At 36.3% G+C, this 12,016-nt stretch overlaps 1 protein-coding gene across 1 annotated transcript in view; it reads left to right on the top strand.

The window, feature by feature from the left end:
- SEMA3A (sema domain, immunoglobulin domain (Ig), short basic domain, secreted, (semaphorin) 3A) overlaps positions 1-11,741 on the top strand; it is a 119,354-nt gene extending 107,613 nt beyond the window's left edge. The window contains exons 14-16 of the mRNA XM_009696763.1: positions 4,069-4,136; positions 9,574-9,716; positions 11,286-11,741. Of these exons, the coding sequence (XP_009695065.1) occupies positions 4,069-4,136; positions 9,574-9,716; positions 11,286-11,741 (667 nt within the window). The remainder of the gene's footprint in view (positions 1-4,068; positions 4,137-9,573; positions 9,717-11,285) is intronic.
- Positions 11,742-12,016: the final 275 nt, after the last annotated feature.

The raw sequence follows: 12,016 nt of genomic DNA, 5'->3' as shown, positions 1-12,016 counted from the left end.
TGGTCTCAATATGACCAGAGGGCTTTGGAGATTTTTCATGGGATGGTTAACTGGAGCCCTTTCTCTTCCAAAGAAAACATAATTGTGGGAGTTACAAGCAATGTGAAGTCTTGGTTGATTTAAAGTGAACACTGCTGCTTCTTGGGTTGGATTAAAAAGCTGTCCTAAGAAAACATTCAGAAAAGAGTTGTCCCTGAAATGGATTCAAAACTTTATATTCAGTAATAAAGAACAAAAAGAAAAACTCCTTTTCTCTAACATGAGAAGGGGTCTTGATATTAAAATAAAATAACTACTTGCCCAAGTAAATTATCCTGCATTTTCATGAATTCTAATTCAAAGGAAATACTTATAAAGTGCTTGGACATTAATGGAAACTTATTTTTTAGTGATACATAGCATTATTATTATTATTATTCAAAAGTATGATTTGTATGTGTTAATGTATGTTGAAGTGTTACCAGAGCAGAACAACCACTGTTTTACATTCACTCTGCACTTATGCTAAAGGCTTTGCAATGCAGAAGTTAAGGTAAAACAGGCTCTGCAAGTGAAAAATATATTTTTTATAAAAAATTTACAAGTCCTAGTTGTCTGATCTGAAGATTTAAAAAAATATTTTCTTTGCTTGCCTTTATCTCTGAAATTCTTTCTCTTAAAGTATATAAGCTAGTAACTGAACAGTTCTTAGCTACTGAAGTAGAAATTAGGAATGACTGAACAGATAACCACTTGCAAATAAGAACAGACGTTGATGTAGTGTTGAGATTCCCATGATAAATTGGTTAAAATGATAAAAAAGTGCTTGCATTAAATCAAATATGCCAAACATCTTGCAACTAAGAAGAAACAAGGAATCCAAGGCTTTATATACGTAAGAGTTTATATACATAAAATTAATGTAGCAAATACTTGATTGAGAATGTCAGGACTCCAAATTCCAGATTTGGATTGTTTGTTGCAGGAGGTGAAAAGTGGTAAAGGGTGGGAAGTAGCATTTGTGCCACAGACTTTTCAGATGGAGGGGATTGAAATTTCAAGGTTTGCATTATGGTGTATCCTAAACTAATGCTACTGACAAAAGAAAAAGCTGCTTATGGGACATCAGGTTCTATTTTTGCACCAGGAAGCAGAATTTAAGACAAGCTTTTTGTGAAATTCTTTAGAAAATAATTAAAAATGAGAAACTGAACCCATCTCAAAAGAAGAGCTGGTCAAACTTTCTCATTTGTATGGGCTATATTCAAGTTTGTGGTGGGAGCTTGGTGGTTTCTCTGTAGGAGGAAGAGGAAAGAAAGGAGAGGGAACAGTGAGGTTTTCAAATAGAATCTAAGAGATTGATTTGATCTGAAAGTTTTAGGCATTAGAAGTCAGTGTGGCTAAGTACTGCCTCTGAGTTGATGGAGCGAGTAAGGTCAGGAATCACTGAATCACTCTTTTCTGCTACCTCCCTACTGATCTTTATCCCTGAACTTCATCCTTTCTCAGGATTCACTATCACCCATTCCTACTCCCAGCCCATCTCAAGACCCGTGAAGTCAGAGGACATTATCCTGTCATTCATCTGCTTACACTGATGGAAGAAATAGGGCTCTTGGTCTTTTCTTTATCCATCTCTCCAACATTAAACAGCAGACCGAGCTCACTGTTGTCATCAGGGGTAAAGGGACTGGGACCTCTTCTTACAGGGATTAAGGTGCAGGGTTACTGTGGCTAAACTCGGTTGCACACCTACAGAAAAACCTTGGGGTGCAGAATTTACTCTTCTTGAGGCCACCACTATGAAAGAAAAAGTAAGTCCCAGGAGGCTGGAATCCTGACAATGCATTCAGAAGAAGCTGCTGTCCCCTACTACTTCCCCCCATTTTTCCCTTGGCAACAGCAGCAGCAGAATAAAGTTCTGTGTTACTGGGGGAGAGGATCCTCTGTTTACCTGGTACCTGCTGTACCACTGCCTCAAGCCAGCTTTGAATTCATCTGTAACGAAATCAGCATTGCTGGAAACAGCTTAAATGTCAACATTTTCCTAATAATGAATCCTTGTAATTTTAGGCTCCAGAAATATTGGGAAAGTTGAGTCCTGAGGGCATTGCACAGATGCTTTACTAATAATTGGTTTGGGGGTTTTGTTTTTGTTTGTTGTATTTTTTTTCTTCTTTTTTTAAAGATGAGCTTTTATGAGCCATGATTTTAATTTACTTTTCTTTCTTTGTGTATTTTACAAGTTTAAATGACAGTTCAGAGCTCCTGTAGTGTGACCACTTAACTTTACCCCATGCAGATGTGTTCTGGTTCATATTTCATAAATCATCATGTTGATACAATGGTGATATGTGTGACATTTTCCTGAGATTCTAACTAAACATCTCACCCAAACTCCATTGACAGTAATATGAGTCTTTCCACAGACTTCTTTTCTACAAATAGTACCCTGTAAATATGCTGTATTTTAAAATTTAGGAAGGAGTAACAAAATGTTATGGTTTCTTATGCCTTGGGTGTATTTTTATTCTTTGGTAACAAGTAATATGAAGATGATACCTGAAATCAGGATTAGTACATTTTTTTGAATCATCTATCAATCAAGAGAAAATTCCTTCTTACTAAAGCATGCTAAGATGTCCTAACTAATAATTTTAAAGAAGTTTTTATTAAAAAAAAATAAAAAATGCACATTCTGACTTTTTTCCCCAAAAAAAACCTGTTGCCATATTTCACACATATAATTTCAGGTTTATCATTTCAGTAGTTTTCAGTGGGAAAAAATATGATTAAAACCTTTTAGCCAAGAGGAGTCAGCTGTGCAGTTGACGGTGCCCCTGTGAGAACTCTTAGTATGTGCTGATGCTGGGTGCTTAGTGAGAGTCTGCAAACAGGGCTAGTGAACAGAAGAGAGATGGTCTCTGCAGAACAATGGCTTTTTAAAAATATGGGCTGTTGTCACAAGGGAGTGACCAACAGTGCTTTTTACAAGGCTACTTGACTTTTGCATATCCGTTGCTGGATGCCAGTAATCTGAAATCACAGCATTGTTCAGCAGCCTAATCCTCTTTGTTCTCCTCTAATTTTGCAAGCCCTCAGGCTTTCTCCGAGTCCTAAAGTAAAGTGCTCACACTTGAAACACATCTTTGTTTGCCTTGTTCTTTTTTCTTTTTTTTACATGAAACGTTTTTCTCAGGCTCAGTTGAATTTTGTGTTACAGCTATTTAAATAAAAATAGGAGCAGACAAAGAAAGAACAATAAATGCAAAATAAAAGTGTTTTAAAAAGCTTTCTTCTGTGAAATACAGCTTTTTTTTAGCACAGATCAATATGTTTTCCAAAAAAGCCAGTGGAAATCAAACTGCAGAAAGAACATGCTATGTTAAATGGGCATGCAATAAAAGCTAGAACCCAGACTTAAGCTACAAAGGATGGAATAAATGACATTTCAAAATCTTCCTATCCAAGTGTTTTATTCTGTTGATTCAAAAGACAAAGCCATTTGCAACAGTTTTGGAAAAGGTTTTATCAGAAACGTTTTGGTGAGATCTGTAGTGGCTGAAATGATCTAAGTATTTTAATTTAGATTTTGTAGAAAATGTGGCATTTTGATATTCTTTCAAAGCCATCTATCCTAACATTTCATCTATCTAAAAGGTGCCATAATACTTAAAGTATTCTGTACTTGCAGAAAAGCTGTAGCTTCTTCATGTTTTTGATGCATGTTAAACTGTACTGTATATACTTTGATCCCTTAGCAGTCCCTGTATCTACGAATTGAGTAACAAATTTGTCTGTGATCAATATTGCCAACACAGTTAAAATAAACTTCATAGGCTCAGTGCAAGAGATTTGTATTTAACAGTTTCTGAAGACTTTACCTGTAAGAGTAAAGGATGATTCTACAAACTATGATAATGCATAGAATATGGTAGTAACAGTATGATTTCCTTCCTAGTGTTATTTAGGTGCACTTGTGACCTATGTAATTATATATATGCTCCATTTGTTGCTCTTCAGTCATGACAAATGTGAATGCTGATCACTGAGAAGGTCGCTAACAGTTTTCAAATATGGTATTTGCAGACGTACTAGACGACAAGACATCCGAAATGGAGACCCACTTACCCACTGCTCAGACCTGCAGCATCATGGTGAGTTATGGGTATGACTGCAGTACAACTAATTTGTATGTAATTTGCAGACTGTGCATGAGTAGAGTAGGAAACATATGAATGATTTGTCTTGAACATCTGCAAAAGATGAATGTAATACATCATTATCCTAATTTAGATTGCTTATAATGGCCTGGATCAGACACTAAAGACTGAGGAGTTTTTTTGGTTTTCCTCAAGTTTACAAATTTTAGCATTTTAATTTTTCTGCGTTGTGTACTTGATAATACCATACTGTCAGGCTAGGCATATTATGTCAGAAAAGAGTCATATCTCCTTCAGAACAGCAAGAACTATGTACATGTTGCTTCCTATAGTTTGCATAGGATGATAACCAAACACATAATTAACTACTGTGGCTAAATACGGAATGGTCTTTGTTGTAGGTGCCACATTAGCAGCCCTTAAGACTAGGATGTTCCTTGCAGTAGGCCTGTCCCATGTGCTTTCAGCATGGGTTTTCTTTGACATCTTTTGGGTTTGGTTTTTGTTGGTTGCTTCATTTTCACAGTGTATTGACCAGATTTTGCTTTCTTGAATTGTTCGGCTGATAAACCTCACAGTTAGTAATTTGTTGCCGAACTCTTCAGAAGATCTTCACTCAGAAAACGAAAAATGTCCATTTTTCTGTAAGTGAAGACAACACTTAGGCAATACTTCCCTCTGCTGGAAAAAAATGATTATTCATGTTTGTGGTACTTCTATGATAACAGTTAAACCACTGGACAGTGGTTTACTTCTTGATTGTCAGACTCAAGACAAGCTACTCAGAGGGGAAAAGGGTTTGGAAAAGTACATGAATAGACTATGATCAAAATGTAGTTGCCACATTTTGAGAACTCATGAATGTATAGCTAGTTTAGAATTGAACTAGTCAATGTGAACTAGTAGAAAGTTCACAAATTTCCAATTGCATGATATTTAGTAGTGCTTATACAGTGCAGACGAGACCACTCATATATTGGGGCTGAGATGACATTTTCAGTTGCCCAATAGGAAAATTTCACCGGGCACTAAATGTGAATTTTATTACCAGGAGAAGCATGTCTTAGTTTTACTTTTTTACTATCTGAACATTTTGCTCATGAGTAAAATGGTGATCTGGGCTACCACATCTCCAGTTTCTTGAACATTCTCTTGCCCTTGCTAGCTGTGCTTTATGCAACTGTTTGTCTGTTCTTTATCTTCATAGACAAGAAAAGGATTTCAAAACACTTTTTTTTTTATATCTTCCCATATTTGGTAAACATGTTTGTCTGAAAAGATATATTCTGTCCAAAGGGAAGAGAGTAATCCAGCGCAGTTTTTTTCATGACAACAACCAGGAGAACTCAGGGTCAGAAAAAAGCTATTATGTAGTACACCTGATCACTAGGAGCTTTAATACAACTTTGTCAAAATGAGCAGAGCAGGTATGAGACAAGAAGTCACTGAAAATTTTACTTTACAGTGAACTGAAGACAGAGTGTTTAGAAGAATCAGTAACTTACAAAAAATACCAAGGGAATGCAGTTCTATGTCAAAATGCAGTTCTCTGGCAAAATACTTAAATTAATGTTTTAGATTGACCTTGAGTGAAATTTTCTCTAAATTAATTCTGGATTGTAAATCTATAAAATTTTACTACATTTACTTGTCATTTAGACGTGATCATGCATTGTACAGACAGCTGGATGGTCCATAAACTTCCTATGCCAACTTATGCTGAGTTTTTTGCTCGGTTATGACTAGTAGTTTCCTGCACAACAGATGAAGAATCGGGTTTATCTATAGCCAAAAATAAGCTCCAGCAACCATTTACTACTTGGCTACACATTCTTTTGCAGTAACTGCCAGTTGATTCTCCATGTGAACCAAAGGAAACAAGAGAGAGGAACAATCTCTTAATTTATATATCACTTTTAAAGACATTGCAGAAACTTACTTTGATATCAGTTTGAAGCAATAATGCTTTTAATAAGGTTTAGGTAGCTCTTTCACTTTTGTGCAAATGTATAAGTACTATAAAATAACTACACAGCAACATTAGAGGGAGCTGAGGACACTTAGCTGTACAGATGTTTGGCCAGACATTAATGCTTAAATCGAAAAGTATGGTCACCTTTGTGTCAGCTAAAGAACAACTTTCTTTTTTGAGCATAACATACTAATGCTATCAAGAAATTAAACAAGTTCTGTTTTTTGAAGAATTTGTAAAGGAAGAAGCACCTTTTTTTAGATGATTTATTCTAGGGGAAGCTCAAAGAATCACTCTGAATTTAATTGTATAGTGAGATTCATTCATCTGCAAAGCAATCTTAGTATAAGCCTTTCATACTTCTTTGGTTATGTCAGAAATTATGTATTTAAAGAATATTTATCAGGGTAGTAAACTGATACTGCTGTTGGGTTCATTTTGGGAATTACACTCTCAGACAGGATTTTGGATTGAATTTCATAACCAACTTCATGACTTCTATGATTTTCTAATTCCTCCAGCTGCTCTTCTGAACTTCTCAGACTTTCATTCTTACTTCTAGTCTCTTCAGTTTCTCCCTCAGTCCCAGAGCTGCACTCTGATCCTGTGATTATTCCATCATTCTCCTTACTTTTTTGCACTCCACATGCTCAATATTACGTGAACTTTATAGATATTTCTGGAACTGCCTTCTGCTCCCTTAAATCATGGAAATGGAATTTGAAGGATCCCTTGAATCTTTCCTCTCTCATTGCATGACTGTCACCCATAAAATAATTTCTGGAGCTGTGAGGAAATTTAAAGGGGGCTTCTAACACTTTCCATGGTGATCTTTAACACACTAGAATGCCATGGAGCAGATCCAAGAAAATATTCAGAAGTTTGAAATGGCATCAGAGCATCCACCTTCAAGGCAACTTCCATGACAACTTGTGACTAGCTTCTTGGATACCAAGGAAATCCTAGGTACCTAAGTTTTCCAGCAAAAACTTCTCTATATACTTAAAAATATGCTACTGCTCATGGGCTGCAGAACTTTTGCCAAAGAAATCTCTTTTATTATCCTTTGTACTGATATTTAGGATCTAGAAGATGTCTCCTTGGATCTAATGAGACTAGTGTTACATATGCTCTGCTCCTGTATAATTCACTTGGACTATGCTGTGTTTAGGAAAATATAGTCATGTGGTGCTGCAAGCCACATAATGAGTAACCTGCTGGTTAAATCAGCTATTTAGGATGTGGGAGAAGAGGACTCAAAGTCCACTTAGACTTAGGAGATTGACTTGATAGCTTTACTTCCAATACAAGCAGCCAAATTGTGGGATTGCTCTTGATGAAATTGGGCCATTCTGCTACCATGATTCAAAGTTCATGGAGCCTGGGGAGGGGAATTGTAATAGAGCATGCATCCTAGGGTGAAATCCCTGTGTTTCCATCCTTTATTCTGGAAACCTGTAAATCTGTGTTTCACAGAAACACATTGCTGGAGCAGTAACGCATGTGTCCCAGGCTATAAAAGGGGACATTTCCTACTGACTGTCTTATGCTGCAGCCCTAGATGTGCTATTTGTTGTGGATCCCAGTTCAGATATCAAACTACCTCTCATTGACTATGTGAGAATCTTTGGCTGCCTGCTCAGCCATATGAATTCTGTTCCTAAATAGGGTGCCTAACTTGAAACAGAAGAGTCAGGATGTCAGTCAGCCATTCATGATGTTGAATCTGGACCCATGAGTTATCAGCCAATCATTTCCATTTCCAATCTTTATCTTATCACTTCTAGTTATATTCAGTTAATCTCTTCACATACTTCCAGTTCCTCTGTTTCATTGACATAAATTCACCCATGTTCCATCTCAGACCTTACCACTGGTACCCTTTGCTACATTTTCTTCCAGCTGTCTTACCCTTCTCTTGCTACTTTGCTTTCTAATTAATTCCTCCATTGCTCCCCATCTTCCTGGCCCAAAGCTGCACTGACATTCTTTATAGAGATGTGGTTTCTGAGAGATGTCATAAAAGTTGTTTCACTTAGTTATTTATATGGCATCCCACTTACTTGCTGGAAAGGTTCACAATCCAGCAGAGGAAAGCAAGCTAACCCATTCCCTATTTGTTTAGAGTTAGTAAACCATTTGGTGTTTCCTTACCAAGAACTGGGAAGCACCAGTTCCTATTCTGTCCCCCATTCCTTCTCCCATCCTCTCTCAGGGCTGCAAATCATTATGGAAAGACATATAATTGCTGTATCAACATAAACCAGGAGCTCAATTTTATTTTTACCTTTGGTTCACTCATCTAGCAAGCAGCCTGTGTTTGCTAAACAACATGGCCAATATGATAAAGGCACAGTGAAAGCAAACAAGACTTGACAAAGGATTTCTCTGAGAGGATTTTAATTAGACATAATTTTCTGTTAAAACATTCAAAAGAAGTTTCTTAAAGATTTCCAGTGCTGAAGATCAAAAGTGGAAAATGGAACAAAAGTGGAAAATGGAAGGAATGAACAATGGCAAAAAGACGGGAAACCCCATGAGATCAACACAGTGTTAAATAGCTCACCAACTCCTTCCTCCCCATCTACTCTCCAGGATTATTGTACTATTGCCACTTAAGTCCATAACAGCATTTTAAAGAGTTAAGGTGGAGAGTTGAAATATGATGCCTTACAGCCTCTGTGGTATTGGAGAAGAATCAAATGCCATATAAGTCCTATAGCTATGTGATATTTCCAGCAAGTTGATGAATATCTTGAAACATTGTTGTTACAAAAGGAAGTAATTTATTTAACTTTCTTTTTCCCCTCCCATAATGTCTGCTTTATTAACCTCATTACATTTCCATAAATTATATCAGTATGAGAGGAAATGATTAATTGAAGATTGTTTCCTCAAAAACATTATTCCTGGTCATTAACAGCTTCAGCAAACTGCAGTGCCATATAATCTAAACACATTATACTACTTTTAAATAGCCTCATGTTTTATTACTTTGCTCTAAAGTATTATGATCACAGAGCCCAGGAGGCATCATTACAAACTTTCTGCAACTATACTCCAAGTATTCTCACTGCATACAGTTTGCTATTAAAATTTTTGTTGTGTCCTAGATGTTTTCCTTGATGAATAATAATGAAGTTTACACAAAATTTCACAATGAAATTAATTAACTTCACATATTGAGATGTTAACAGCTGTTAGGATTTAAAATACAAAAATAATAATAATAAAAAAAAACTACCAGAGATCCTTACAAAGATAGAGATGTTGATGGAGATTTTCCAAATGGCATACTGATATGGGGAAATTTTTCTTTTAAACTGTTTCTTTAAACTGTTTCTTTAAACATTTTAAGGGAGCACAATTTCTAAAAAAACAAATTTACTTAGCAGTTAAGGTTTTTCTTTCCTGGTAATTTAAATTCTTTTTTTTTCTTTTTTTTTTCTTGCTTTACAGATAATCTAAGTGGTCAGACCCTGGAGGAAAAGATTATCTATGGAGTAGAAAATAGCAGCACTTTTCTTGAGTGCAGTCCAAAATCTCAGCGTGCTGTAGTCTACTGGCAATTCCAGAAGCAAAATGATGACCGCAAAGAAGAGGTATGGAAGGAAAAATAAAGAGATGCAACTACTCTTCTTTATGAAGATATACTTGAACCTGAGTCCTTCTCAGAATAATGTCCATCTGTATTTTAGTTTAGCAGAATTTCTCTGGAATCTTATATTTTCTGTTGTTTTTCACCATATTCTTACTCTTGTCACCATAAAATCCTGTAAGCTCTCTAATTGATTTTACAGACTGTTACATCAGAAAACATTCATATCCTCTCCCTGGTCAGCCTCCCTGCAAAACACACTGGTTTTCTATCAAATGTCTCAGAAATATGAAAAGTATAGCATGCTATCTAAGTGCCACTTAAAGCATCATACAAGGACTATTACAAAGACCTCAAAACTGCCTCTGAGAAAAATTCTAACTACATTCACCTAATTATGATGTTCGACAAACATAGTCTAACAGTAGCACTTCCTGTGTACTGCATGCTATAAGACTTTACTGCAGATAAGACAAAGACAGAATGAAGAACTGGGAACTGTAGTGGACACAAGGGTATGAAAACTTGTACATTTTTTCCATCAAGAACAATATTCATAGAGGTAAAACCACTGTCTTTCCCTGCTTGCATTACACTAAGCTGATACTTTATTTTTCTCTTTCTTTTTTTACCAACATTCTTATGTTACTACTCACGCAGGTTCTCAAGTCATGTTACTATCAAGCTAGGTCATACATACCTTAAAAGAATAACCTACTCTGGCAGGTAGGGAGATCAAGCTAGAAAATAAAAAGTCGTTTGTTGCATTGAAGTATTTGTGAATATACCCAAACTACTCTGAAGCATTTATTTTCTTTTAAAGCATGTACTAAATACTTAGTTACATTTGCAGATTTAGATATTTTTGCCGTTTCCTTTGTTTGCATAATTAGTAAATTATTTAGAATTTATTCTGAGTGGAGAGAGAGCAGCAAACAGGTTTGTGCTCTTTCTGTCTGCAGTGATTTGTGCATTTGAAGAATGAAATTATATTCTAGATATTAATTAATTCAGAAAAATACAGTATTTTGGACAGCTGCTTTTTGAATATTCCATTTTTGAGATTTAATCCTTATCATTTCTTTGTAAATTCTCCACTTATGCAGAACCCACTTCTATGCATAAGGGCTTTTGTAGTAAGGAACAATAGGAAGACAGAGAACCTTTCCCACAAATATATCCAGGCTTGACTAAAATATAGTGATAAATGTGACCTCAGTAATAATAGCCAAATGCATCCTTGTTGACTCTGCTGATTACATCTTCTGTAATCTCACCAGCAAATGCATCTGACAGCGTTGATACAGATCTCTGTTCAGCAGCAGTAGGGACTAAGGAGTAAATTCTTAATCACCCAAACTCTTTGCAGTACATCAGTAGTTTTTCCAGAGTGTTTGAGCCTTCCATAGCTATAGATGACTGGCAAGGGATTTTCCATTCATTTGATTTTGAGGATTTTTGGCCAAGTTTTACCAGCTGAAAGGAGCAGTACTAAGGAGTTAGTATGGTTAGAGGATAATGCTGCACACATATTAAAGATAATTATTGAAATTATCACTTTTTTCCAATACAGATTAAAGTGGATGATCGCATGATCCGGACAGAACAGGGCTTATTGCTACGGAGTCTTCAACGGAGAGACTCTGGTATTTATTTTTGTCATGCTGTGGAGCATGGCTTCATACAAACTTTGCTCAAAGTGACCCTGGAAGTAATTGATACTGACCACCTGGAAGAGCTGCTCCACAAAGAAGAAGATGGTGATGCCTCCAAGACCAAGGATGCTACCAATAGCATGACCCCTAGTCAAAAGATCTGGTATAGAGACTTCATGCAGTTAATCAATCACCCCAATCTCAACACAATGGATGAGTTCTGTGAGCAAGTTTGGAAAAGAGACCGTAAACAACGCCGGCAAAGGCCTGCCAATGCACAGGTGAATACAAATAAGTGGAAGCACCTACAAGAGAATAAAAAAGGTAGGAACAGGAGGACCCATGAATTTGAGAGGGCACCACGGAGTGTCTGAGCTACATTACCTCTAGGAACCTCATCCAACTAGAAACTTGTATAGACAGATAACTGGAAAAAAATGCAATATTGGTGAACTTTTTCATGGCATTATATGGATGTTTACAAGACTGGAAAGTTCAAACAATTTCCACCAGGTTTAAATAAAATCCATTTCTAACATTACTAGTAAGTCCTTCCTTTCTGCTCTGATTCTAAGACCAGTAAGACCAGAGTTTCAAGGATGATAACTCACCCGGACCTAGCTTACTGCTCAAAAAGTTCTGCAAGTGT

The sequence above is a fragment of the Cariama cristata genome, unplaced genomic scaffold (assembly GCF_000690535.1).
Source record: "Cariama cristata isolate BGI_N322 unplaced genomic scaffold, ASM69053v1 scaffold1193, whole genome shotgun sequence".
Taxonomy (NCBI): domain Eukaryota; kingdom Metazoa; phylum Chordata; class Aves; order Cariamiformes; family Cariamidae; genus Cariama; species Cariama cristata.
Note: the sequence above shows the minus strand (reverse complement) of the source record. Positions and strands in the feature narration are given on the sequence as shown.